Source organism: Podarcis pityusensis (assembly GCF_964106645.2).
Source record: "Podarcis pityusensis genome assembly, chromosome: 4".
Lineage (NCBI taxonomy): Eukaryota > Metazoa > Chordata > Lepidosauria > Squamata > Lacertidae > Podarcis > Podarcis pityusensis.
The window spans coordinates 5381915-5407708 of NC_138027.1; the positions used below are offsets into that span (position 1 = coordinate 5381915).

The window sequence follows — 25794 nt, forward strand, 5'->3', positions numbered from 1 at the left end:
GGTGACCCGGAAGTACCGGAAAGGGTTATTTCCAGGTTTCGCCACTCGCGCATGCGCAGACGCACAAAATGATGACACTCGCATGCGCCGAAGCGGTGAATTGCAACCCGCGCATGCGCAGACGCGCCACTGCGGGTTGCATTCCTTTCATGTTGTGAAGGGGCCTCCGGAACGGATCCCGTTTGCAACCAGAGGTACCACTGTAAACGATTCCCTTTGCCTGTTGGCTATCCCAGTTGTGCAGGGAGTCTTTTGGGCCCAGCAGTCAGAATCCTCAGCTGAAGCTCTGTAGCACCTCGAGCTCAAAGGACACAGGAGCAGCCCTCCAGTTTAGCTTCTCCTAGGGGGATATTTTAAGAGACTTGTGAGGAGATGGACTCTCTGAACTTGGGGGAAGATGGAAGACTCTTGCACTGAGCATGATGCAAAATTCCTCGAGGCTTTTTCAAGTCCTGTAAACAAACCACCCTCATCTGAAATGACAGGCCCTCCAAGATTTCTCCGTTGAAAATAGGGGCGTCCCATTTCATAATGATATTTTTTCCTATTTATACCCTACACATCTTAATGGGTTGCCCCAGCCACTCTGGGTAGCTTCCAACATATATAAAAACACAATAAAACATTAAAAGTTTTAAAAAAACACCCTCCCCTATGCAGGATAGCCTTCAGACGGCTCGGGGTCGGACAATTCCAGACCCTCCAACATTTGTCCAAGGAAAATAAGGACGTCCTAAGGAAAAGTGGGGCATTCCGGGATCAAATCAGAAACCGGGAGGGCTTCTCTAAATCAGGGACATCCCTGGAAAATAGGGACACTTGGAGGGTCTGAAAGTCATCTCCCTCAATGCTTCCTTGCTTCTGGTAAAGCAAAATCGAGATTGCCTCCAGTTTTAAGTAAACAGATTCCTTTTTTCCTTAAATGCCTGGGAGGAAATCAACACACGGATCAGTCCTTGTAAGATGCACACCAGCCTTGGAAGGAGAGAAGATGATTATATATAAATATATTTTAAACACAAGAAGGATGTCTCCGGGTAGAGAAAGTCCGTTTCACATTTCAACTACAGTTTACTGAGCATCCCCTTTGCAGTAAACAAATGTCCTCTACAGAAAACTGGTGTGGGCCAGGAACTTGAGGTTTGTGCAGAAACTCCTGTTTCTACTTCAGCTGTACCATAAAAATGCTGGATTTGGGGGAGAGTGCTAAATGTAGCATTATGTAGCGTGACTTAAAAAGGGGGGGAAAGAAAAAAAGTCCGTTGAGCAGCAAAAATTGTTGCATGGATGACTACATGTGGGAACAAGGCCATTAAGGCGGGCAGGTATCCATTGCACAAAGAGAGGGGCTTCTTCTTCTCTGGTGATCCCTCGTAGCCAAGTAAGATTGTCTTCCATAAACACGGTTTTAACAATGAGTCCGCAAGTGACTGTGGAGGCCAAATCTGGACCCACACGTCCTTCCACAGAGGGGACATAGGTTTCCGGGTGGGAGTTGATCACAGTGTGGGTTTGCCAAGCGCGCCTTCCTCTTAGCACGTTTCTCCCTTGTGTCCTGAGTTCAAGTGTCTTCAAAGCCCATGACACCTTTGGGAAAGGCTGTTCTCCAACTGGAGCACTCTCAGGCAAGTATTTCCCAATTGTCAGTGTTTATACTACATTTTTTTAGATTTGCCTTGAGACGGTCTTTAAACCTCTTTTGTTGACCACCAGCATTATACTTTCCATTTTTAAGTTTGGAATAGAGTAGTTGCTTTGGAAGACGATCATCAGGTATCCGCACAACATGACCAGTCCAACAAAGTTGATGTTGAAGAATCATTGCTTCGACACTGGGGATCTTTGCTTCTTCCAGTACGCTGGCATTAGTTTGCCTGTCTTCCCAAGTGATGTGTAAAATTTTTCGGAGACACCATTGATGGAATCTTTCAAGGACTTGGAGATGGCATTTATAAGTGGTCCATGTTTCACAAGCATACTGAAGACTGCAGTGACTTCAGAAAGAGATCCAGGAAGCACAAAAATGTAACAGCAGAATCAGACCACAGAATGGCTGCAGAATTGAGGGCCAAGGATTTCAGCTTAGCTGTTGTGTGGATAGTGTTGGACACTAGCCAGGGGGCAGGCGGGGGGCAGGGGGAGAGCCAGGTTTCCTTGGCATCCGTGATGTAAAGCCGTTCTCCTTCCAGCTTCGATGGAGCAACTTCATCCCAGGAACATGAATGACATTTTAACGCACGAGGCTTAATATCCCTGATGGATATTTTGGCTGCGTTGAATATTCCACTCTTGGCAACTGCGAGAAAGTCTGCTTCGTCGTGAAACCTTGCTGAATTACTCTCCTCAGCGCTGCTGCTACAACAACTCTGACAAATCATTATTTTATTAGATTTCTTTTTTAAAAAAGCACTTTCCGTCTGCTGTGCTTGTGATGCTCAGTCTGAAGCACTCGCAAGCGAAGAAGCATTTTCTCGGGCTAAAAACTTAGGTGTTAGTTATTCCCGCAGTTTTGTTCCTTCTCTGCTTCATTATTCATTCATTGTTTGGCAGCTCCAACTTCAAACTGTCTGCACATTGTTGATTGCCCGAACCATCTGGCCTGATGAAGGAGAAAGTAACTAAGTCCGGTTCCAAATGCCAAGATATTTGAATTTGGCAGACATTTTCTGTTTTAAAAGTGCCATATACCTGACAATGTACAAACAAGCAGAAGCCAGAGCTGGGGCTGGTGGGAGCTCTCATCCAAAACAACTCTCATTAGGGCACCACATTTGAGAACCATAGAATTGTAGAGTTGGAAGGGACACCCAGGGTCATCTAGTCCAACCCCCTGCGATGAGACAACTACAGCTAAAAAGTGGTGATCCGACCTATGTTTTAAAACCTGCAATGAAGGAGAGACCACTACCTTCTGAAGGAGTCCTCTCCTGCCAGAACTCAGAGCCAGTGCCTCTCAGGTGGGCGCCACTGCCGTGTTAAGAAAATGAGGGAGGGGTTTATGGTGAGTTCTGGCACCTCTTTGTGTAGAACACAGATAGGGAAACTAAGGCCCAGGGGCCGGATCTAGCCCAATGGCCTTCTAAATCCGGCCCACGGACGGTCCAGGAATCAGCATGTTTTAACATGAGTAGAATGTGTCCTTTTATTTAAAATGCATCTCTGGGTTATTTGTGGGGCATAGGAATTTGTTCATTTTTTCCCCAAAATATAGTCCGGCCCTCCACAAGGTCTGAGGGACAGTGGACCGGACCCCTGCTGAAAAAGTTTGCTGACCCCTGGTGTAGAAAAATAGCCCTGCATTTGACAACCCTTGAGATATCTGAAGATGGCTCTCATATCTCTTCTCAGTGTCCTCTTTTCCAGGCTGAACATTCCCAGCTCCTTCAACCATTCCTCATCAGGCTTGGTTTCCAGACCCTTGATCATCTTGGTCGCCCTCCTCTGCTCACATTCCTGCTTGTCAATCTCCTTCTTAAACTGGGGCACATAGAATAATGGAGCCTCCCTCTTCCGACACAGTGTACCTCTTGCGTACCAGTTGCTGGGGGACAAATGCTGTCTTGTCACCCTGTTTGTGGGCTTTTGGAGTTATCTGATTGACCAGCATTTCATCCTGTCCCCTCTTGCGCGCTCTCTCTCTCTCTGCAGCTGTCTTACATAATGCATATCAGAGCCACGTCACTAGCCAGCTGTTATCATTGCTGGAGAAAATAGCTTCTGGGCAGGCGTATGCAAAGGAGAATGTCAATGTGTGTTTTGGAAGAAGGAGGCTCCCATTTTGCCCGTGGCCGCCACTTTCTCTCCCACCTGACGCTTCCTGGGCAACAAACAGAAAGCTGCAAAACAGGTGCCAGCAAGGATGGAGAGATCTTACGTCACAATCCTAACCCTGCTTACCTGAGTGCATAATTCCCATTGACTTCAGCAGGGCAAAACCGAGAGCTCTGGCTTCTCAGCTCTCCATCTTCCTACCTGTTCACAAACTATTCTGCTGATATGAAGCCCTGGGTGCCTCAGGGCCCATTTAAATAAGAGAGCTCTTCCCCCAGGATAAATTCCCATGATTCGAGATCTGCTGGGGAGAACCTCCTCAGCAGGATCTGTGACCTTCTAGCAATAGTGACCCAGTTATGAAATCTGCTCCCCAGAGATTCAGCTGGTACAAATTCTGCTAACCGTTGGGTGCTGCCTGAAATCCTCTCTTTTTTCCACAGGCGGTTCATAATTAAGACATTGGACTGATTACTGGTATTTTACAGAGAGCTGGTGTTTTATTCAATTGTATTATGGAGTTCAGTATGTTTAGCCCAGAAGAGAGAAGGCTGAGAGGAGATATCTTCAAATATCCAAAGGGCTGGCATACAGAGGATGGAGCAAGCTTGCTTTCTCCCGCTCTGGAGGGTAGGACTCGAACCCGTGGCTTCAAGTTACAAGAAAGGAGATTCTGACTAAACATTGGGAAGAGCCATTTGACGGTCTCTCCTTCCTTGGAGGTTTTTAAGCAGAGGTTGAAGGCCATCTTTCATGGATGCTTTAGCTGAGATTTTTACATTTCTATGAGTCTGTGATTCCATAATTTATTTTTACTGATTACCTTGACTGTTTTGACCTTGTAAACTGCCCTGAGGTCATAAGACGAAGGGTAGAATATAAGTTTTTTTTAAAAAAGTAAGTTAGTAAATAATGTCCTGACCCCATAGTTGTGTGAGATTAGTCCCCACCACATGTCCACATGCATAAACACCACCTCACCCAACTTTCAAGCTTCTCACACAAAATATGAACTCTTTGCAAGTATTCCTGAGCAGTTGAAGTGTTTGTGAGCAAGCCAAGACATCACAGCAATCCAGCCAATGGTGGGAGAGCGTGACTTGGAGATGGGCTGGCAGGTGAAAAGCAACAACTGGCGTCTGGGCTTTGCTGTAGCACCAGCTGTAACGAATCGTGTCATACAAATGTGACCTCCCCGAATTCTCCAGCCTTTCTGCATGCAGTGATTCCTGCATTGCAAGGGGTTGGACTAGATGACCCTGGGAAACCCCTTCCAACTCTACCATTCTGTGACATTGGGGGCATTTTGCTGGATATTCTTTGGGGGCAGTCGGAACAGTTTGGCATTGAGGAGCTGGAAAAATCAGCTCAGAAAATTGCCCTCTGGGGAATTTTGGCGCAGTTACAGTCCTTAAATCCAAACATAAACAACATCCTAAGAGTTCCCACCTTGGCTTGAGAGACATCAAAGTTTCTTTTCATTTTTTAAAAAATAATTTTTATTGAGTTTTCCACTTTTATCATATTCACATTTTGTTACATAATTCTATATCTTAATTTGTTGTTGTTTAATCGTGCCCGCCTCTTTGTGACCCCCCGGACCAGAGCATGCCAGGCTCTCCTGTCTTCCACTGCCTCCCGTACTTTGGTCAAACTCATGCTGGTAGCTTCGAGAACACTGTCCAACCATCTCGTCCTCCGTCGTCCCCTTCTCCTTGTGCCCTCCATCTTTCCCAACAGCAGGGTCTTTTCCAGGGAGTCTTCTCTTCTCATGAGGTGGCCAAAGTCTTGGAGTCTCAGCTTCACGATCTGTCCTTCCAGTGAGCACTCAGGGCTGATTTCCTTCAGAATGGAGAGGTTTGATCTTCTTGCAGTCCATGGGACTCTCAAGAGTCTCCTCCAGCACCAGAATTCAAAAGCATCCATTCTTCGGCGATCAGCCTTCTTTATGGTCCAGCTCTCACTTCCATACATCACTACTGGGAAAACCAGAGCTTTAACTAGACGGACCTTTGTTGGCAAGGTGATGTCTCTGCTTTGCTTTGTTTGTCCATATTCTTAGCATTTCTGTAATCACTTATTTACCTTCTATCATATTGTAGTATTTCACCTTGTTATCGGTAAATCAGTTCCTTGTGTATACATTACAAAACATTTCATTTCAAGCCTACAAACATTTTCAGATGTTTACAATTTTCTTCCATGTAAAATATAAATTTGTTCCAGTCCTTTTGAAGCAGGTCATCACGCTGATTCCGGATCTTAAATTCAAACAAACTACATCCTGAGAGTTCCCACCTTGGCTTGAGAGACGTACGTCAAGGAAGAGCTCACAGAAGCCTAAAGTGTGCTAGAAAACAGGGAGAAGGAATAGGAAAAGAAGGAAAGAAAACACCCTGTGACAGAACGGCAGATTGTGTGACATTGCAAATGAGGGAATAATTCATGAATAATGGCAAATTTGCAAGTTCAAGACGAACAATTTGCCAGGAAGAGGACAAATGTGACAGGCCTGCCTTCCTGGCTTGTTGTTCTCTCCACCCACAGCGGCCAGGCAGACAGGAGGGTCCCCAGGAAGTCTTACGAACAGGGAAAGATCAGTACATCCGCCCTCTGTCATTATGCCTGCAAAGCTGAAATGTTGACAGTTGCCCTTTGGGTGATTCTGGCTAGTAGCCAAGGATAGATCTGCCTGCAATATTTTCCCCAACTCATATTTGTTGGAAGATTCGGAACTGATGAAGGAAAGCGCTTAGTTAAACTGTGGAACTCCCTCCCACAGGACGGAGTGACGACGAACACCAACCCAGGTGGCTTTATAAGAGGACAGGACAAATTCATGGAGGAGGAGAGGGCTATCGATGACTTCTAACCGCAAGGACTTTGCTCTGCCTTCACAGTCAGAAGCAGCGATGCCTCTGAACCCCAGTTGTCAGAGACCACAGTGTTGTTCTTGTGCTTGGATCCTGCCCATAACGACGTAAACGTAATAGGCTGTATAATAACAATTTTAAAGTTATTTACTAGAAACTGCTTGCTGATCAGAAGGTCGGCAGTTCGAATCCCCGCGACGAGGTGAGCTCCCATTGCTCGGTCCCTGCTCCTGCCAACCTAGCAGTTCGAAAGCACGAAGTGCAAGTAGATAAATAGGTACCGCTCCAGCGGGAAGGTAAATGGTGTTTCTGTGCGCTGCTCTGGTTTGCCAGAAGCGGCTTAGTCATGCTGGCCACATGACCCGGAAGCTGTATGCCGGCTCCCTCAGCCAATAAAGCAGATGAGCACCGCAACTCCAGAGTCGGCCACGACTGGACCTAATGGTCAGGGGTCCCTTTACCTTTTCTCATAATGTCAAAATCAACATCGTGACCTAACATATTAAAATGTAGCTTATTCAGTTAACCACCAAGTCCAAGTGGTACCTCGGGTTACAGACGCTTCAGGTTACATACTCCACTAACCCAGAAATAGTACCTCGCGTTAAGAACTTTGCTTCAGGATGAGAACAGAAATCGCATGATGGCGGCACGGCGGCAGCGGGAGGCCCCATTAGCTAAAGTGGTGCTTCAGGTTAAGAACAGTTTCAAGTTAAGAACGGACCTCCAGAACGAATTAAGTTCTTAACCCGAGGTACCACTATATGTACAAAATGAGATTCCTATTTTGTCAGTCCCATAGTGCATTCCTTTCTAATTTCTTCATCTTCTCTTGTATTTTTCTATCTGACGTATTCCTTAGAAGAGTACCATGAAACAGTGGCATAGTGTGGGGGGTGCAGGGGGTGCCGGCCGCACCGGGCGCAACATCTGGGGGGGGGGCGCGCTCACACTCGCAGCTCTCTGCCCCTACCTGGCTCACTCACTCTCTCTCACTGCAGTGCTGGCTGTGCGAATCCGATCCGAGCCGCTGGGTCGCCGCCCACTGTGGAGGGGGTGGGTGCCAGGCGTGCGGTGCGGAGAGAGAGCGTGGGACTATCTGGGGGAGGGACAGTGCAGTGGCCGCCCAGCGCAGCGCTGAGCGCGGGAGAGAACCACACCAGACCAGCCCAGGCAGCAGCAAGAAGAAGCTGGCAGCGGTGGCAGGTTAGGGGTTAGGGGGCGCAAATTACTTGCCTTGCCCCGGGTTAGGGGGCGCAAATTACTTGCCTTGCCCCGGGTGCTGACAACCCACGCTACGCCGCTGCCATGAAATAGTCTTGTAAGTGTCTAATGAAGATGATAAGGTTGTTGGGCATAAGAAACTGGCACTGGTAGATGTTGGCACAGGTAAGCAAGACAAGGATTCCTGGATATTCCCCTGTTTCACCCCAAGGGGCTTCATCAGCTGTGCATGGTTCCAAATCATATGGATTTGCGTAATAGAGACATTCTAGTGGTTTTGATTTCCAATAATGGGCATCTGATTGGCAACCGAGAGAACAGGATACTGTACTTGATGGGCAGCTAGCCTGGTCCTTCAAGGCTCTTTTGATGTTCTTATGTTGTATGAAAAAGCCCCTGGCCCAGCCCAGCCCAGCCTTGAGACTTCTGTGGGGATGCTGGGAGGACCTTGCCCTCCCGCCTTGCCAAGCTCGGCTGGCTGCCAGCTCCTCTCCCTGTTGGAGGCCAGCCTGATAACCCCTGCTTTCATCTCAGCCACGACAACTTAGCCCGTTGTTCACGGCATTCCTAACTCTGCATCTGATGGAGCTCACCAATGACGTCTCGCTGTCTGGAGAGGCAGCTTTGGAGTCAAGGTCGTAGGCTGCTAATGCACAAGATTCAACAGCGAGCAGTAAGAATAAATGCACGGGTCGTTGCACCCAACCTAGAAAAGGAGGGCGGTTGCAAATGGATAGGCAGGGAGCAGCCTTTTAAGGAAGGAATAATTGCTGAGTGGAGCTCCATCTGGGACTCTGCTGCTGGTGGAGAATTGAAGCAGGATTTGCACCCCTGCAAAATTTCCCAATGGGCCAATGAATCATAGAACTGTAGAGTTAGAAGGGACCCCAAGGGTCATCTAGTCCAACCCTCTGCAATGCAAGACTCTCAACTAAAGCATCCACGACAAGTGGCCATACAACCTCTGCCTAAAAACCTCCAAGGAAGGAGAGTCCGCCTCCTCCCGAGGGAGACTGTTCCTCTTTCAAACAGCTCTTACTGTCAGAAAGTTTTTCTTTATGCATAGTCAGAATCTCCTTTCTCGTAACTTGAAGCCATGGGTTTGAGTCCTACCTTCCAGAGCAGGAGAAAACAAGCTTGCTCCCTCTTCCATGTGACAGGCCTTCAGATATTTGAAGATGGCTCTCATATCTCCTCTCAGTCTCCTCTTTTCCAGGCTAAACAGACCCAGCTCCTTAAACTATTCCTCATAAGGCTTTGTTTCCAGACCCTTGACCATTTTGGTTGCCCTCCTCTGCACACATTCCAGCTTGTCAACATCCTCCTTAAATTGTGATGCCCTGAACTGGACACAGTATTCCAGGTGTGGTCTGACCAAGGCAGAATATGGTGGTACTATTTCTTCCCTTGATCTGGACACTAGACTTCTGTTGATGCAGCCTAGAATAGCATTAGCCTTTTTTGCTGCTGCATCACATGGTTGACCTAGTGGCATTCTTAATAAATACTTTATTAAGCATATAAGATTCAGATAAAATTAAGGCCTTCTTCACACAGTGCATAGTCAGGGTTTTTTGGTGTGTGTGTGTGTGTTTTACTGTTTATTGTATTCCTGCAAACCACGAGGTTCCCCTTAGAATGCTTTTGCTTCCCCCTGGACCCTCAATGGCTCCAATCCTGTCTGCATCTGAGTTTATTGTTGCACGATGTGACAAAAGAAATAAAGGGAGGGGGGATATGCAGGGAAAACAGCAATTAAATCTCCTCCACCTCATACCAGAATCAGATGATTACAGTCTGAACACATACGCACAAATCAATTTAATGTGCACGATTTAGGCCTGAGACGCAACACTCAGCAGTTCCTTAGTGTGTAATTTGGATATATGCCCCTGCCCCCCCAAAAAACCCTGCCGACCCGTTTCCAAAGAGGAGCCTGGTTCTATTTCACTCCCTCTCCAACTCAAGTGTGGTTACCTGCTCTTGCACTCTTTGCTAGTCTTATGAATATTGCATCCTGCATGCGTGAGGAGTACGGGGAGTTGGAGAGTTACAGTCTACCAGTAAATATTCAAAACGCAAAAGGTACATTTTGGATTCGGTCTCATCCAAGCGTCTTAAAAAATTAACGGTTGCCTTAAGCGGTGTGCACTGTCAGCGGAGAACTTCAGGCGATGCTCGCTGGGGCAGACTCTGTCAGATGGGGTCTGGCTGGCACACAGAGAGCAGCGCCTCTTGAGAAGGGGACGTAGGTCCATTGCAATACGCAGCACTGCCCTTGAAGAGGGCAACAGCAAGCCTGTTTTTGGGGGCACATGATAGATCCGGTCTGGTCGCCTCTTCTCAAAACGGAGGTGGCAGAGTCGGAAAAGGGCAAACAGAATGCTCAAGGAGATGGAGCAAAAAACTGCAGCATTTGGGTAAGGGAGAAAGAGGTGACACGATAGAAGCTTATATAACATTGGAAAATGTCAACCACTTCTCCTGCCTGGGCAGTTATCTTTCCACAAGGGCCGAAATTGATGCTGAAATCCAGCATCGCCTGAGCTCTGCGAGTGGGCTTTCTCCCGATTGAAGTGCAGAGTGTTTGAGGACCGGGACATTTGCAGGGAAACCAAAATGCTTGTTTACAAAGCTATTGTACTACCAACCTTACTTTATGCTTGTGAAACATGGACCACTTATAAACGCCATCTCCAACTCCTTGAAAGATTCCACCAATGGTGTCTCCGAAAATTTTTACACATCACTTGGGAAGACAGGCGAATTAATACCAGCGTACTGGAAGAAGCAAAGATCACCAGTGTTGAAGCAATGATTCTTCAACATCAACTTTGTTGGACTGGTCATGTTGTGCGGATGCCTGAAGATCGTCTTCCAAAGCAACTACTCTATTCTGAACTTAAAAATGGAAAGCGTAATGCTGGTGGTCAACAAAAGAGGTTTAAAGACTCTCTCAAGGCAAATGTTAAAAAATGTAGTATAAAAACCAACAATTGGGAAACACTCACCAGCGAGCGCTCCAGTTGGAAAACAGCCTTTCCCAAAGGTGTCATGGGCTAGGAAGACACTCGAACTCAGGACGCAAAGGAGAAACATGCCAAGAGGAAGGCACACTTGGCAAATCCACACCGTGATCAACTCCCGCCCGGAAACCAATGTCCCCACTGTGGAAGGACATGTGGATCCAGAATTGGCCTCCACAGTCACTTATGGATTCATTATTAAATGGAAGACAATCTTACTTGGCTATGAGTGATCACCAAAGAATAAGATATAATTATGCATGGCAGAGAGAAAGTGGAGAGAGAAAAGTTTTTCTCCCTCTCTCATAACACTAGAACTAGTTGGCATCCCATGAAGCTGATTGTTGGACCATTCAGGGCTGATAAAAGGGAGTCCTTCTTCTTGCAGCACATTGTTAAACTATGGAACTCCCTGCCACAGGAGGCAGCGATGGCCACCAACTTTAAAAGAGGATTGGACAAATTCATGGAAGAGGAGAGGGCTAGAGATGGCTGCTGGACATCAGGACTAAGCTGTGCTTCCATGGACAGAGGCAGTGAATACTTCTAAATACCAGTTGTGGATACAGCCATAGTTCATCTGCAGAAGATGGATGATAGATTAGATGGCTCTCAAAGGGAGTTGATCAAATTCATGGAGGATGACGCTTTCGATAGCTGGCAGTCGCGACAGGAACCTCCATCTTTGGAAAAGGAATGCAAGAACAGCTAAGCAGACCGGATTGCAGAGTTGGAAAGAGAGCAAAAAAGAACCAAGATCCTTTTCAAAGCACCCCTGGCTGTTTGGGTGAGCTCTGCAAAAATTGTGGGAATGTTCAGGGATTCAGGAGAGGATATATTGCTTGATTACAGCTTTTCCAACAAGTTCCACAATTTAGCAGAGTAACATTCCCCTTTTTAAAACTAACAGCGGATGCGTTTGCTCAGGCTCGCTAAAGCCCCTACAATAACTGTTCTGGTATTTTCCCCTTATTCCCTCATAAAAGATAAGACATGACACAGTCTTCTATAAAAGTATAAAAAGAGTTTACTCACTCACATTCTGTTCACAGTTGGATCCCAGAAGGCAGACTTAGCTTAGAAAAGTAACATACACCTGGAAACTATCTCATAAGGAGACAGTCCCTTTGTTGCTTCTTCGACGAAAGTAGTCATAGAGAGAGAGATGGCGGACAGTCCTATATTTTTGTTACCTGCACAGGTGAGGCCACGCCTACCTCTAGTCACATGCAGAGGAAGTCTGTCCCAGACAGGAGATACAGGAATTTCCAACTGGCTGGTCCAGACATCCCCTTTTATGTCCACTCTAGGGATGTTGTACAGTGGTACCTTGGCTTACAGATGCTTCAGGTTACAGACTCCGCTAACCCAGAAAAGTACCTTGGGTTAAGAACTTTGCTTCAGGATGAGAACAGAAATTGCGGACTTCCGGGTTAGCGCGATCGGCTAATGGCGGATTCCCTCCGAGCTCCGGAGGGAATCGGCTTGACAGGGGCTGGGTCTTGCCGTGCCGGCGACACGGGGACCCTCAAAAACCACGGGCATAGGAGCCCGTGGACATGGTGACTCGGCGGGCATCGTTAAGCGCCCTCCCGACTCGCGAAGGAGCCTTTTTAAAGGCTACGGAACGGGTGCCGGGGAGCGGCGTGGTGCTGTGAGTCTTCTGCTTCCCCTGCCGAGCGAAGCCGCATGCCATTTGTCGGAGAGCGCTGACTTCTTCCTATTAAAATTTGGACTTAAAATCAAGAACAACAACCCGTGAGTAATTGGGAAATTGGATTACAAATAATTTGATTATGAATTTGGCACGAGCGGGGGAGGTGAAAAAAAGGGAAGTCCGCCCCCCCCTTATTGTAAACAGTTTGAAGCAAGGAGCTGTCAACTAAGGTTGCGTGAAGAATTGGGGTAATTCGATAAAAGATATAAATTCCACAGATTTAAAGGACTAAGCTAATGTGCCGGAGGACAAAAGTTTAATTATTTGGACTAAGTACCACCTTTCTCAAGCCCGGGAGTAACCCGTGAAAAGAGCCTGCAGAGGATTTATAGAAAACTTTTGACAGCTGTCAAATTAGCTGTCAAAGCCGGAAAAATCAAAGCTTAAATTCTAACCGGCTATACTGCTACAAAATATTGAAAGTAAAGAAAGACTGATACAAATAAACTTGATTTTTGGATCGGAAGGGAAAAGAAATACTAAGTAACTAGAATCCCTCTAGAGGGGATTCTTGGATATTACAAGAATGGAACTAGGTCGGGAAATACGAGCTGACTTGCAAGAGCTTATTTTTCTCATGGGAAAGCTGCAAGAGAGGATAGAGCAAGGCCATGTTTTGTCTACAAGTCCTACGAAACCGAAGTCAACAGAAAATATACCTACTGAGTTGGAAAGGGACTTGATGCTCAAAACACAGGCAGCTGGACAAGAAAAGAAACCAAAGGCTAAGACATCAGCTGAACAGGAGGAGCAGAAAGAAGGGGTGACTGAAAAGTTACAGAAGATAAAAGAGAGCCGGAGACCTGCCAAGAAGAATTCCAATTCGACTAAGATGAAAACTGGATTATTTGGGACATATAGACTTAAGAAACAGAGTTGGAGCTCCACCTCTAAACAAGTAGGCCTTGCTGGAAGAAATATGGTTAACATGGAGAAGGTACTTCCCCGACCTGGGGCGTTCAATATGAAAGATTTTCGAAGAAGCCGGCGGAAAGGGACTGAGAGAGATCCGAGAGCCTCGGACGTAAGGTCACCAGGCTAAAAAGATGGACTAATTGGACTTTGGTTTGGGATTGAAACCGGGAAGAGAAGGGTGGGGTTTAGAAGTCCAAAGGGGGCCTGATTTTTATTTTGCAGTGTAAAACTATATGCTCTTTATTATTATAAGAATGGGGAATCTGTGGATGGGAATTAGGGACAATCTTAGGGAAGGTATTTTATTATTTGTTTTTATATCTCTTTTTTTAAATCTTTTTTTATGTATGATTAAGGTATATATTCTAAAAATTGCTAAATAATCTAAATTAATGGATAATAATGAATTAAGGTTTAAAATTATTATAAAGAATCACATTAATAATTTATGGTTAAGTAAATTAATAAATTATGATTAGGACATTAAGGATAAAAACTTGCTTGAATAAACAATCGGAGTTGGAATACAATAAGGGGAGGCGTGGGGAAGTCATGAAAAGAAGTTATTGAAAATGAGACCTAAAAGGTGGAATTTTTTTTTTTTATGTGGTGTTTTGTGTTATTTTTGTGTGTGTTTTTGTTTTGTTTTTTTTGTAACCTTTTGAAACTTTAATAAAGATTATTTAAAAAAAAAAAAGAGAACAGAAATTGCGCAGCAGTGGCAGGCCCCATTAGCTAAAGTGGTGCTTCAGGTTAAGAACAGTTTCAGGTTAAGAATGGACCTCCAGAACAAATTAAGTTCTTAACCCGAAGTACCACTGTACTTGACTGCTCTTGTGTTTCACATCCCACAAAAATAAAAACCCAAATAGCTCCCTAAGGGACCCTTCCGTTCTGTGTTTCTCGCCTGAATTATGCACATTAAATAAATTTGTGTACATCTGTTCATACTGATGTAGCTACTGATATAATCTGTGTCTGGAGGGGTCTTGCTCGGGTTGCCATGGGGTGCCATGAGACTCCCCGGCAGCCTTATAAGGGTGCTAGTGTTGTACATGGCGGCTCCTTAGTAATCTGCACCGATTCCTGGCCATGATGGGCACATCGGCTCCCGGCTCCGATTTCAATCTGCCAGCATTGGTGATCTCGCAGTGCTCCCGCGGTGACATTTTCGGAGGGCACAATAGCACAACATCAATCACAGCTGGGGAACAAACAACAGCAGCTCCACGCAAAGGCAAAAGGTCGGGGCAGGCGTAGACGTAAGAAAATGCCCTCTCCAGCTGTGGGGGGAGCCGCCCCCCACCCATGCAGTGCCCTCTCCTTTGTGCATGGAATGTGTTCCAATTTGTATAGTCCCTCTCAATCTTTCTCTTTGATGCCTGTCAGCTTTCCTACTATCCTTCTCAAAAGAGACAGCAGTAGCTGTCAGATTTTTTTTGGGGGGGGGGAATCAGCTTGTAGAATCACAGCATTCTAGAGTTGGAAGGGACCCCTGAGGGTCATCTAGTCCAACCCGCTACAATGCGAGAACCACAGCTAAAAGTATCCCTGACAGATGGCCACCCAACCTTCGCTTAAAAACCTCCGAGAGAGGAGAGTCCATCACCTCCCGAGGGAGTTCACTCCTCTGTCTAACAGCTCTTGTCACCAGAAGGTTCTTCCTAAGGCTTTTCTGAAATCTCCTTCCTCGTCATTTGAAACCACTGGGTTCAGGTCCTTCCCTGTGGAGTAGCAGGAAGCAAGCCTCCTCCGTCCAACAGCCTTTCAGATATTTGAAGATGGCTATCAACGCGGGTGGCGCTGTGGGTTAAACCACAGAGCCTAGGGCTTGCCAGTCGGAAGGTCGGCGGTTCGAATCCCCGCAATGACGGGGTGAGCTCCCGTTGCTCTGCCCCTGCTCCTGCCCACCTAGCAGTTCGAAAGCATGTCAAAGTGCAAGTAGATAAATAGGTACTGCTCTGGCGGGAAGGTAAACGGCGTTTCTGTGTGCTGCTCTGGTTCGCCAGAAGCGGCTTAGTCATGCTGGCCACATGACCCGGAAGCTGTATGCCAGCTCCCTCAGCCAATAAAGCGAGATGAGTGCCGCAACCCCAGAGTCGGCCACGACTGGACCTAATGGTCAGAGGTCCCTTTACCTTTATCAGGTCCCCTCTCTGTCTTCACATACACCCTCAATAAGGCTCAGTTTCCAGACCCCTGATCATCTTGGTCGCCCTCCTCTGCCCACCTTCCAGCTTGTCAATATCCTTCTTCAACTGGGGTTCCCAGAAGCAAACACAGGATTCCAGGTGGCATCTGAGCAAGGCAGAATAGAGCGGGGCTCTTATTGTCCTTGACCTTGAACCCGTTGAAGTTCCCATGGGCAGCTTAAGAGTATAAGAATAGCTTGCTGGGTCAGACCAATGGCCCAACTAGTCCAGCATCCTGTTCTCACAGGGGCCCCCAGGGGCCCCAATGGGGAAGCGAGCAGTAGCTGAAGAGCATCTCTCCTCTCCTGGGGCTTCCAGAAGGTGGTAATCCTCTTGTAAAGCCATCACTGACCCCTGCAGAAGCGAGTCACACAGTTTGACCCGGTACTGTGTAAAGACGCATTTCATTTTATCTCCCCTAAATCCTCAGCTACATTGGATGTCCATGAAAGAGAGAGAGAGAGAGAGAGAGGGAGAGGGAGAGAGAGAGAGAGAGAGAGAGAGAGAGAGAGCAGTCCTGGATTTACGTATAAGCGAAACAAGCTATAGCTTAGGGCCCCACTCCCTTGGGGGCCCTAAAAAAATTAAAGGGAAAAAAACCTGTATGTACATTTCCAAAATATAAGATTTATAAGATATAAAATCTATATAAGGGGTCAGCAACCTTTCCCAGCCGTGGGCCAGTCCACCGTCCCTCAGACCTTGTGGGGGGGGGGCCGTGACCATATTTGGGGGGGGGGGGAATGAACAAATTCCTATGCCGCACAAATAACCCAGAGATGCATTTTAAATAAAAGGACACATTCTACTCAAGTCATAACACGCTGGTTCCCGGACAGTCTGCCGGCCGGATTTAGAAGGTGAATGGGCCGGATCTGGCCCCTGGGCCTTAGTTTGCCTACTCCTGATCTATATGGTTTACTCATTTCTATATATAGGTTGCTGACATTCTCCATGCATTTCAGTTCAACAATTACTTTAATAAAATACATATTTTGTTATGTGCAAATGGCTTGAGATACCTATTAGACCCGTGAATTATCATATAGCATATATTCAACACAAGAAACAGTGACAATTTGGTTTTGACAAAGGACAGCTAGACATATAAAGGGCCCCGTTACCTTCAGCAACTTAGGGCCTCATCAAACCTAAGTCCGGCCCTGAGAGAGAGAGAGAGAGAGAGAGAGAGAGAGAGAGAGAGAAGAGAAGATCCCAACTGGTGATCTGGGTCACTTGACCTTTGCTGCAGTACCCTGTCTGGCCTTCGGTCGTGGGGGCGCTGCAGTCTGGGTTCTCCCAGGTCTCAGAATCACAGTCCGCTCTAGAAGCAATTTCCCTCCTGTCCAAGAAAACACAGATATCATTGATGTGCTCAAAGCCATTGAATGTTGCTTCCCAGACTGGATCCAGCCAAGTCCTCCCACCCATTGTGCCTGCTGGTTTCAGTAGAAGCCCCTTGAGAGATATTTTTGTCCCGTACTCTATTAAACCATTCTGCAATCCTTTAAGCAGGGCAGGAAAGAGAGCGCCCTCTCTGCCCTCTTGTGGATCAGAGTGAGGCCACCTCTGAAAAGCCGATCTCCATTAACGCACTTTGCCTGCGTTAGTCCATTCCTTGCAAAATGGTGGCGGGTTTTTTTACATTTAATATCAGTAATTTAGATAGCTGGCATTCAAGGGTTTGGCAAATTGCCCCTTTTGAAAATATATCTCAATGACTAAATGTCTCCAGAGAGCAGGGCTTGAACGACTGGGTTTTTCTTTTTTAATGGCATGGATTCATTTCTTATACAATAGCAAAATGAGGCACACGGTCACTCAGTGTCCATAGCAGAAGCAAATGCCTGGCTCATTTCAGACCACATAGAACCTTTATTCACAATAATGAACTCACAGGTGGATAATGCTTCCATTTTTATATTTCTTTATTCTTTGAGAAGGGAATCCTTGTACAAGTTAATACTCTATGCTGCGCACTGTCTTTCGACTTTTGTCCTTCCCAGCTCTGACGCTTTATGGCTGAAATGTCTGATTCTTTGTTTTCTTTCTTTTTGATAGGTTTTTGTTGTTAACAAATCAAGATTTTTTCAAAGATCGTTTTGCTAGGGATCTGCATGCGCACCTTCAGCATCTCAAAGCAGGGATGCTCTCCTCCAGTCACTCCCCAGCTAAATAGTGACTCCTAGTGCAGAGAGGAAGAGGACAGCAGAAAAGACTGAGCGCTACACTCCAAATATTTAAATAATAATAATAATAATTTTATTATTTATACCCTGTCCATTTGGCTGGGTTTCCCCAGCCACTCTGGGCGAATCCCAACAGAATATTAAAAACACGATAAAACATCAAACATTAAAAATTTCCCTAAACAGTGCTGCCTTCAGATGTCTTCTAAAAGTCAGATAGTTGTTTATTTCCTTGACATCTGATGGGAGGGCGTTCCATGTGGCAGGCGCCACCACAGAGAAGGCCCTCTGCCTGGTTCCCTGTAACCTCGCTTCTCGCAGGGAGGGAACCGCCAGAAGGTCTTCGGAGCTGGACCTCAGTGTCCAGGTTGAACAATGGGGGTGGAGACGCTCCTTCAGGTATACTGGACCGAGGCCGTTTAGGGCTTTCGAGGTCAACACCAATACTTTGAATTGTGCTTGGAAACGTACTGGGAGCCAATGTAGGTCTTTCAAGACCAGTGTTATGTGGTCTCAGCAGCCACTCCCAGTCACCAGTCTAGCTGCCGCATTCTGGATTAGTTGTAGTTTCCGGGTCACCTTCAAAGGTAGCCCCACATAGAGCGCATTGCAGGAGTCCAAGCAAGAGATAACCAGAGCATGCACCACTCTGGCGAGACAGTCTGTGGTCAGGGAGGGTCTCAGCCAGTGTACCAGATGGAGCTGGTAGACAGCTGCCCTTGACACAGAATAAAGTGTGCCCGGCCCCAACAATCCTGGGAACTGTAGCACTGGTGGGTAAACTAGAGTTCCCATTATTCTTTGCAGGGCTGTTTTAAATGTATGGCATGTGTGCAGCCAATATGGTGCAGTGGTCAGAGAACCTGGGAGTCCAGAGTTCAAATCCTCCCACTTGGCCATGCATCTCACTGAGTGGGCCAGTCATGGCCTTGCTGCCTCGCCTACCTCACAGGGCTGTTGTGGGTGTTAAATGAGGATGGAGGGGGGCGGGGAAGGATCACACACACTACCTTGAGCTCCCTGGAGGAAAGACGAAATATGAGCGCAATGCATCAACAAACCCCAAACCCAGCAAAGTGACAGATCTGTGTCTACTCTCTATCATTGTGGGTTGGCTTGGCTGTTTCTCCTGGTCCTCTGTGATCCCACCTCTCAGTCCCTGGTTCAGCACTGGCAGATGCTAACCGAGAGAGTTAGCATTACGGACTCACAAATTTTTATGTTGCCATTGGTAAAACGCCCGTAAGAATCTCGTGCGCTGCTGCGACAGCATCAATCACACTCTCTGTGGCTGAAATGCCACAGTCAGTGAGAGGATCTCTGGTAGAAGCCAAAGATGCTGATTTGGGGACATTGTGTGCAAAGAGAAATAAAGCCGAACCGAACAGCAATCCTCTGCCCCTTTCTTTTTTAGTTCCTGCAGGCTCTCGGTGCTTATAAACTAGAGAGGGGGAAAAGAAAAGAAGACAGTACCGGAAAATGAAAAGTAATAACTGTCCTCGGCAAGCTAGAGGCAGGCAGAGGTTGTTCCTTGGTTTCCGATTCGTAATTCCAAGCCGAACCCCAGTCATGTTTAGGGATGGAGGAGAAATTCAAGGGCCATAGCGCAGCGGCAGAGCATTTGCCTTGCATGCAAAACGGTTCTGGGTTCAGTCCCCAACGGCATCTGCGAGAGACTATCTGAAACTGTGTGAAGCTGCTACCAGTCAGCGCAGGCACTACTGAGTTAGATGGGGCAGTAGGTCTGGCTCCCCATAGGGCAGCTTCCGCTGTTTTGAGTTTGCATTTGCTAAATACAATAGTTTTATTTCATTTATTTGTTCCCTGCATGGAAGTGGAGGTTGTGGTTAATACAGTGTAATTCTGTCCATCAGGGCTAGGGGGATCTGTGATGGGAGTGTCTCTGGTGACATTTTGTAACAGTTTCCTTTTAGAGGGGAATGTTGTGCTTTGGGATCAAACCGCGGGGTGGCCTTTCTGTGGACAGCAGGATTCAGCAAGAGGTTGTCATCCACTTGTAGGGACTGATAACAAGGCCCCGAACCAGTGTTGGCAACACTGATGAACTCAGATCCGCTTCTGGGACAGCGTAGGCTGAGTGTCATAGCCAGGGACTGGGCAAACACTCCATCATATTTGGATAAGCAATTTCGTATTTACCCACTGCCTTGCAGGACATCTTCTGGAGAGGAAAGGCCAAGGAATAAAATCAACATAAATGCAAAGCAGGGTCCCTGAGACTTGATTCTGTACTATGCCTCCTGATGTATATTGTGCTCAAGGAAGTCTGGTTTGGTGAGAATTGAGTACAGTGGTACCTCGGTTTACGAAAAGTCCTGTTTGCGAAAGATTTGGTTTCGTAGTGTCCCGGTTTGCAAACTTTACCTCGGTCTAAGAATGGAATCTGAACGGTGGAAGGGCACCAGCGGTGGGAGGCCTCATCAGGGAAAGCATGCCTCGGTTTAAGAATGGTTTCGGTTTAAGAACGGACTTCTGAAATGGATTAAGTCCATAAAACCAAGTACCACAGTACAGTCAAACCTCAGCTGTAGAACGTAATCCATTCCAGAATACCGTTCGACTTCTGAAACGTTTGACAACCGAAAACTGAAAGCGGAAGCCTTGATACAATAGGGAATCTCAAAACGGAAGCCGTTCGGTTTCCAAAAATCGTTCGGAAACTGGAGCAGTTATTTCTGGGTTTTCAGCTTTGGGAATCAAGTCATGACTGTATACACTTCCAGGTAAAGGTAAAGGGACCCCTGACTGTTAAGTCCAGTCGTGGACGACTCTGGGGTTCCAGCGCTCATCTCGCTTTATTGGCCGAGGGAGCCGGCGTACAACTTCTGGGTCATGTGGCCAGCATGACTAAGCCGCTCCTGGCGAACTAGAGCAGCGCACGGGAACACCGTTTACTTTCCCGCCAGAGTGGTACCTGTTTGTCTACTTGCACTTTGACGTGCTTTCGAACTGCTAGGTTGGCAGGAGCAGGGACCGAGCAACGGGAGCTTACCCAATCGCGGGGATTTGAACCGCCAACCTTCTGATTGGCAAGTCCTAGGCTCTGTGGTTTAACCCACAGCGCCACTCACGTTCCGTGTTCTTCTGATTAAAGCTAAAGGTAAAGGGACCCCTGACCATTAGGTCCAGTTGTGGCTGACTCTGGGGATGCGGCGCTCATCTCGCTTTATTGGCCGAGGGAGCCGGCATACAGCTTCCGGGTCATGTGGCCAGCATGACTAAGCCGCTTCTGGCAAACCAGAGCAGCGCACGGAAATGCCGTTCACCTTCCCGCCACAGCAGTACCTATTTATCTACTTGCACTTTGACGTGTTTTCGAACTGCTAGGTTGGCAGGAGGAGGGACCAAGCAACAGGAGCTCATCCCGTCACGGGGATTCGAACCGCCGACCTTCTGATCGATAACCCTAGGCTCAGTGGTTTAGACCACAGCGCCACCCACGTCCCATACACTTCCAGACTTAACGCTGAATACATTCCTTCTGGCCAATGAGCCACCACAGCTGCTGGAGGGCTGTGAAAATGTGTGTCCCAGGCTTTTTAGACTTGTCTTCCGATGTACTATGTGAAAGCAAAGAGATGCATTGGTTGCCAGATCAGAAATATCTTGGCTTTGTTTTAAGCTCTCCCATCCCATTATAGTCACTGCTTCTCAGGCTAACCTATCTCTTTATTTAAAAAAAAATAGTATTTATTAGGGTTTTAAGTTTACAAAAAGGCAAAAGAAAACACACCAAATTAAACAATGACAAAACAACACATCACAAAACATAAAGATAGAAACAATTAAAAAACAAAAAAAAACAAAAAAACAAATCAAACCTTCCCATAACTTATCTTTCATTTGCTTGTTTCCCTGACCTCCTCACACCTCCCTTTTTTGTATTCTAAGTCAATTATCCATTTCAGCAAATCCTTTCCCTCTCTTCAAAATTTTTATCCTGAAAATTTATCTTGATCTTAATATAAATTTACTTTCCCTCTTTTCACCAATTAACAGTCTATTTTTCTTAAATCTTTGTTACATTTTTGCTAAAATCACATAGATTCATTCCAACATCATTCTAACATTCATTAATTTTACAATGTTTCTGTAAATAGTCTTTAAATTTCTTCCAATCTTCCTCCACCGACTCTTCTCCCTGGTCTCGGATTCTGCCAGTCATTTCCACTAGTTCCATATAGTCTATCACCTTCATCTGCCATTCTTCCAGAGTGGGTAGATCTTGTGTCTTCCAATACTTTGCAGTAAGTATTATTGCTGCTGTTGTGGCATACATAAAGAAAGTTTTGTCCTTCTCTGGCACCAACTGGCCGACCATGCCCAGGAGAAAGGCCTCTAGTTTCTTCAGAAAGGTATATTTAAATACCTTTTTCATTTCGTTATAGATCATCTCCCAGAAAGCCTTAATCCTTGGGCATGTCCACCAAAGGTGAAAGAATGTACCTTCCGTGTCTTTACATTTCCAACATTTATTATCGGGCAAGTGATAAATTTTCGCAAGCTTGACTGGTGTCATGTACCACCTGTATATCATTTTCATTATATTCTCTCTTAAGGCATTACATGCCGTGAACTTCATACCTGTGGTCCATAACTGTTCCCAGTCAGCCATCATAATGTTATGTCCAACATCCTGTGCCCATTTAATCATAACAGATTTCACCGTTTCATCCTGAGTATTCCATTTCAACAGCAAATTATACATTCTTGACAAATTCTTAATTTTTGGATCTAACAGTTCTGTTTCCAATTTTGATTTTTCCACCTGGAAGCCAATTTTTTTATCCAAATTATATGCCTCCATTATCTGATAATAATGAAGCCAATCTCGCACTCTGTCCTTTAATTTTTCAAAACTCTGCAGTTTTAATCTATCTCCCTCTTGTTCCAAAATTTCCCAATATTTCGGCCATTTAGCCTCCATATTGAGCTTTTTCTGAGCTTTCGCTTCCATTGGTGACAGCCACCTTGGGGTTTTATTCTCAAGCAAATCCTTATATCTTATCCAAACATTAAACAGTGCTTTTCTGACAATATGGTTTTTAAACGCTTTATGTGCTTTGACCTTATCATACCACAGATATGCATGCCACCCAAAAACATTATTAAAACCTTCTAAGTCCAACACATCAGTGTTCTCAAGAAGCATCCATTCTCTCAACCAGCAAAATGTGGCTGATTCATAATAGAGTTTTAAGTCTGGCAGGGCAAATCCATCTCTTTCCTTAGCGTCAGTTAATATCTTAAATTTTATTCGAGGTTTCTTGCCCTGCCAGACAAATCTAGAGATATCTCTCTGCCACTTCTTGAAACACTCCATTTTATCTAATATTTGCAATGTTTGAAACAAAAACAACATCCTCAGGCTAACCTATCTCACAGGGTCGTTGTGGGGATTAAATTGGTGAACCATGGACTCCACCTGGAGCTTCTTGGTGGAAAAAGCGGGATAGACGTGCAATAAATGAATAATTCTTAAAACTAATAAAGAATGCATGGGTCTTTGAACCGGCAGGGCAGTTCCTCCTGTGCTAAAGCTCCTGCTGTTTTCCCCTTTCTCCCAGGATGCCTTGCTGAGCCTGGGCTCTGTCATTGATGTCTCCAGCCTCCGGGAAGTCATCAAAGATGCCATCGCCTCGGTGCTCCCCAAAGTGGTAAGTAGAGCAGTCAGTTTTTATTTTAGGAGGGGGCTGGCCTGAGGACAGGCAGCTTCTTTCCCCTTCCAGATTAATCTGTGCAGCTGAAATGGCCAGAGGGCGGAGGGGGCTCCCTTTTGACAGAAACTGAGTTTTCGGGTGTAGAGGGCCGGGAGGCCAGCTGGCAAGCCCCAGCTGTGCCGTCTCCTTCCATCGGCCCATGCTCCGACGTAAATCAGTGACCCAGGCTTCAAAGCCAGGGCATGCTATTAGCAGAGAGAACTGCGCACACAGAATAGGCGTGAGGCTTGTGGAAGCATACTACAACTACAGATTTATTAATCATAAATCAGGACAAAGAAACATGTCATCTCTCTCTTATGTTGTCTCAGAGAGAACGGGAAAAGCAAAAGCTATACACAATGGAAGTTCCCAGCATACTGTGCTGGAATGTAAACAGACATGTGACATGTAACAATTCCACATGTCTGTTCCTTAAGGTGGAATAGAAATCTCAACAGGTCCCAGTCTGCTTTGAAGCATCTTTGGAGGTTTTGTCTGCAGATCTTTGGAGATTCTGAACCACAGAACTTCATTTGCTTGCCTTCATGTTCCTGGCTAGAACGCCAGAAACTGCCCTCTACTTGGTTATGTTTAGATCCATCTTCTTCAGTATTGTTGTGAATTGGGGGGGGGGGGTCAGTCTGGGTGATGTCCCAAACCCCTTGTCGGTCTTGGGGTCCTGTACCCAGTGGGAGTTAGCATCTAAGAGAGGATGCTATTTCTGAACTGGTCAGGCAAGTTTTTGGGGGAGACAGTGACCTTAGCTGGCCACTTAAGTGTCCTCATCAACATCCCAAAAGAATGAGCTAGGTTGCAAAAGCTACAGCTAAGGAATGGTGCCCTCCAGGCTGGGGTGTGTGTGTGTGTGTGTGTGTGCGCGCGCTTTCTTCCACCCCACTCACCTGCCTGCTAAGTAGGAGAACTATAGTGGGAAATATGTGTGAGCTGAGCTTGAAAGCAGGATGGGAGCTGCATGCGCAGAGACCTGCTTGCTCTGTGCTGGATCCAAAGATCTGACTAATGGAGAGGCAAGATCTGTTCGGGTGTCAATGCTGGGAACACCTTTGTCTTATGCTCTGGTTGTGTGTGTGTAAATAAATCCAGATATCCTAAAGACACCACAGTCTCTGTTGACCTTCATTCCAAGGAAACCTAACACCAGGGCAAGCTCCTGGAAGCCCTGGAGTTTCTCACTGCTTGGAGACTGGGGTGGCAAAGAAAAGCATTATTCGCTGGGATGGACAGCTGCTTTCTCAAGGCCAGAGAGCTTTGCCGTCCTGCTACCCGAGATCCTTTCAGTTGGGGGTGTCGAGATTTGAACCCGGGACCTTCGAAACAAACCTGGCATTCCCTTTGCCATTGACCTGCAGCTCCTCCTCTTCCTCCTCTTCTTGTTCCCTCTCCTCAATAAGGGCCAGCAGCTTAATCAGCTGAAATGTGTGTTGATTAATTGGTGGGGGGCAATTTTATTCTGCAGGGCTTTTGGTTAAGGGCACACCTGTCTTTCATGATTCTAGATTCAGGAAGGTAGCCATGTTGGTCTGATGCAGTCGAAATAAATTTAAAAATTGTCCAGTAGCCCCTTAGAGACCACCTAAGTTTGTTCTGGGTATAAGTGTGCGTGCGCATGAAAGCTTATACCCAGAACAAACTTAGTTGGTCTCTAAGGTGCTACTGGACAATTTTTTAATTTTTTTTATTTATTTCAACCTGTCTTTCCATTTCAATTCAGGTGTGTTTCCATAGCAGGTAATGGAGAGAGGGGGAGGAAGTGTTAGAGATATCTCCTCCTTTAAGCAATAAGTGATAGCTTTGGTGTTTTAAATTTTAAGTAATATCTCACATATCTACATCTGAAAAAGACGCTTCTGTTGACTGTTTAGAAACATGCATATTAAATCTCAGATGATAAATGCACTAATATTCTTGGGAATGATTGATAACCCGGCTGTTCACCCATGATGAAAGTAAAAAATTAGTCACGGCGTTTTCATATTTGCATTTTGTCAAGTTCCAAGACACTTCCCGTGGCCAGACTGTGAAGCTGAAGAGCCAGAAAAACACTATTCTCCCTCTCTTCCGAGCGTGGCACCTCTTGGAAGATCTGGCTGCGTGACCTTAGAGATGGATTCAGAAGCAGCTCGGGTTCAGCAGAGTGCAAGCT

At 46.2% G+C, this 25794-nt stretch overlaps 1 protein-coding gene across 5 annotated transcripts in view; it reads left to right on the top strand.

The window, feature by feature from the left end:
• PDE2A (phosphodiesterase 2A) overlaps positions 1-25794 on the top strand; it is a 374629-nt gene that overhangs the window by 239135 nt on the left and 109700 nt on the right. For all 5 annotated transcript variants that reach the window (XM_081001873.1, XM_081001875.1, XM_081001876.1 and 2 more), the window contains one exon: positions 23496-23585. In XM_081001873.1, coding sequence (XP_080857999.1) covers positions 23496-23585 — 90 coding nt within the window. The remainder of the gene's footprint in view (positions 1-23495; positions 23586-25794) is intronic.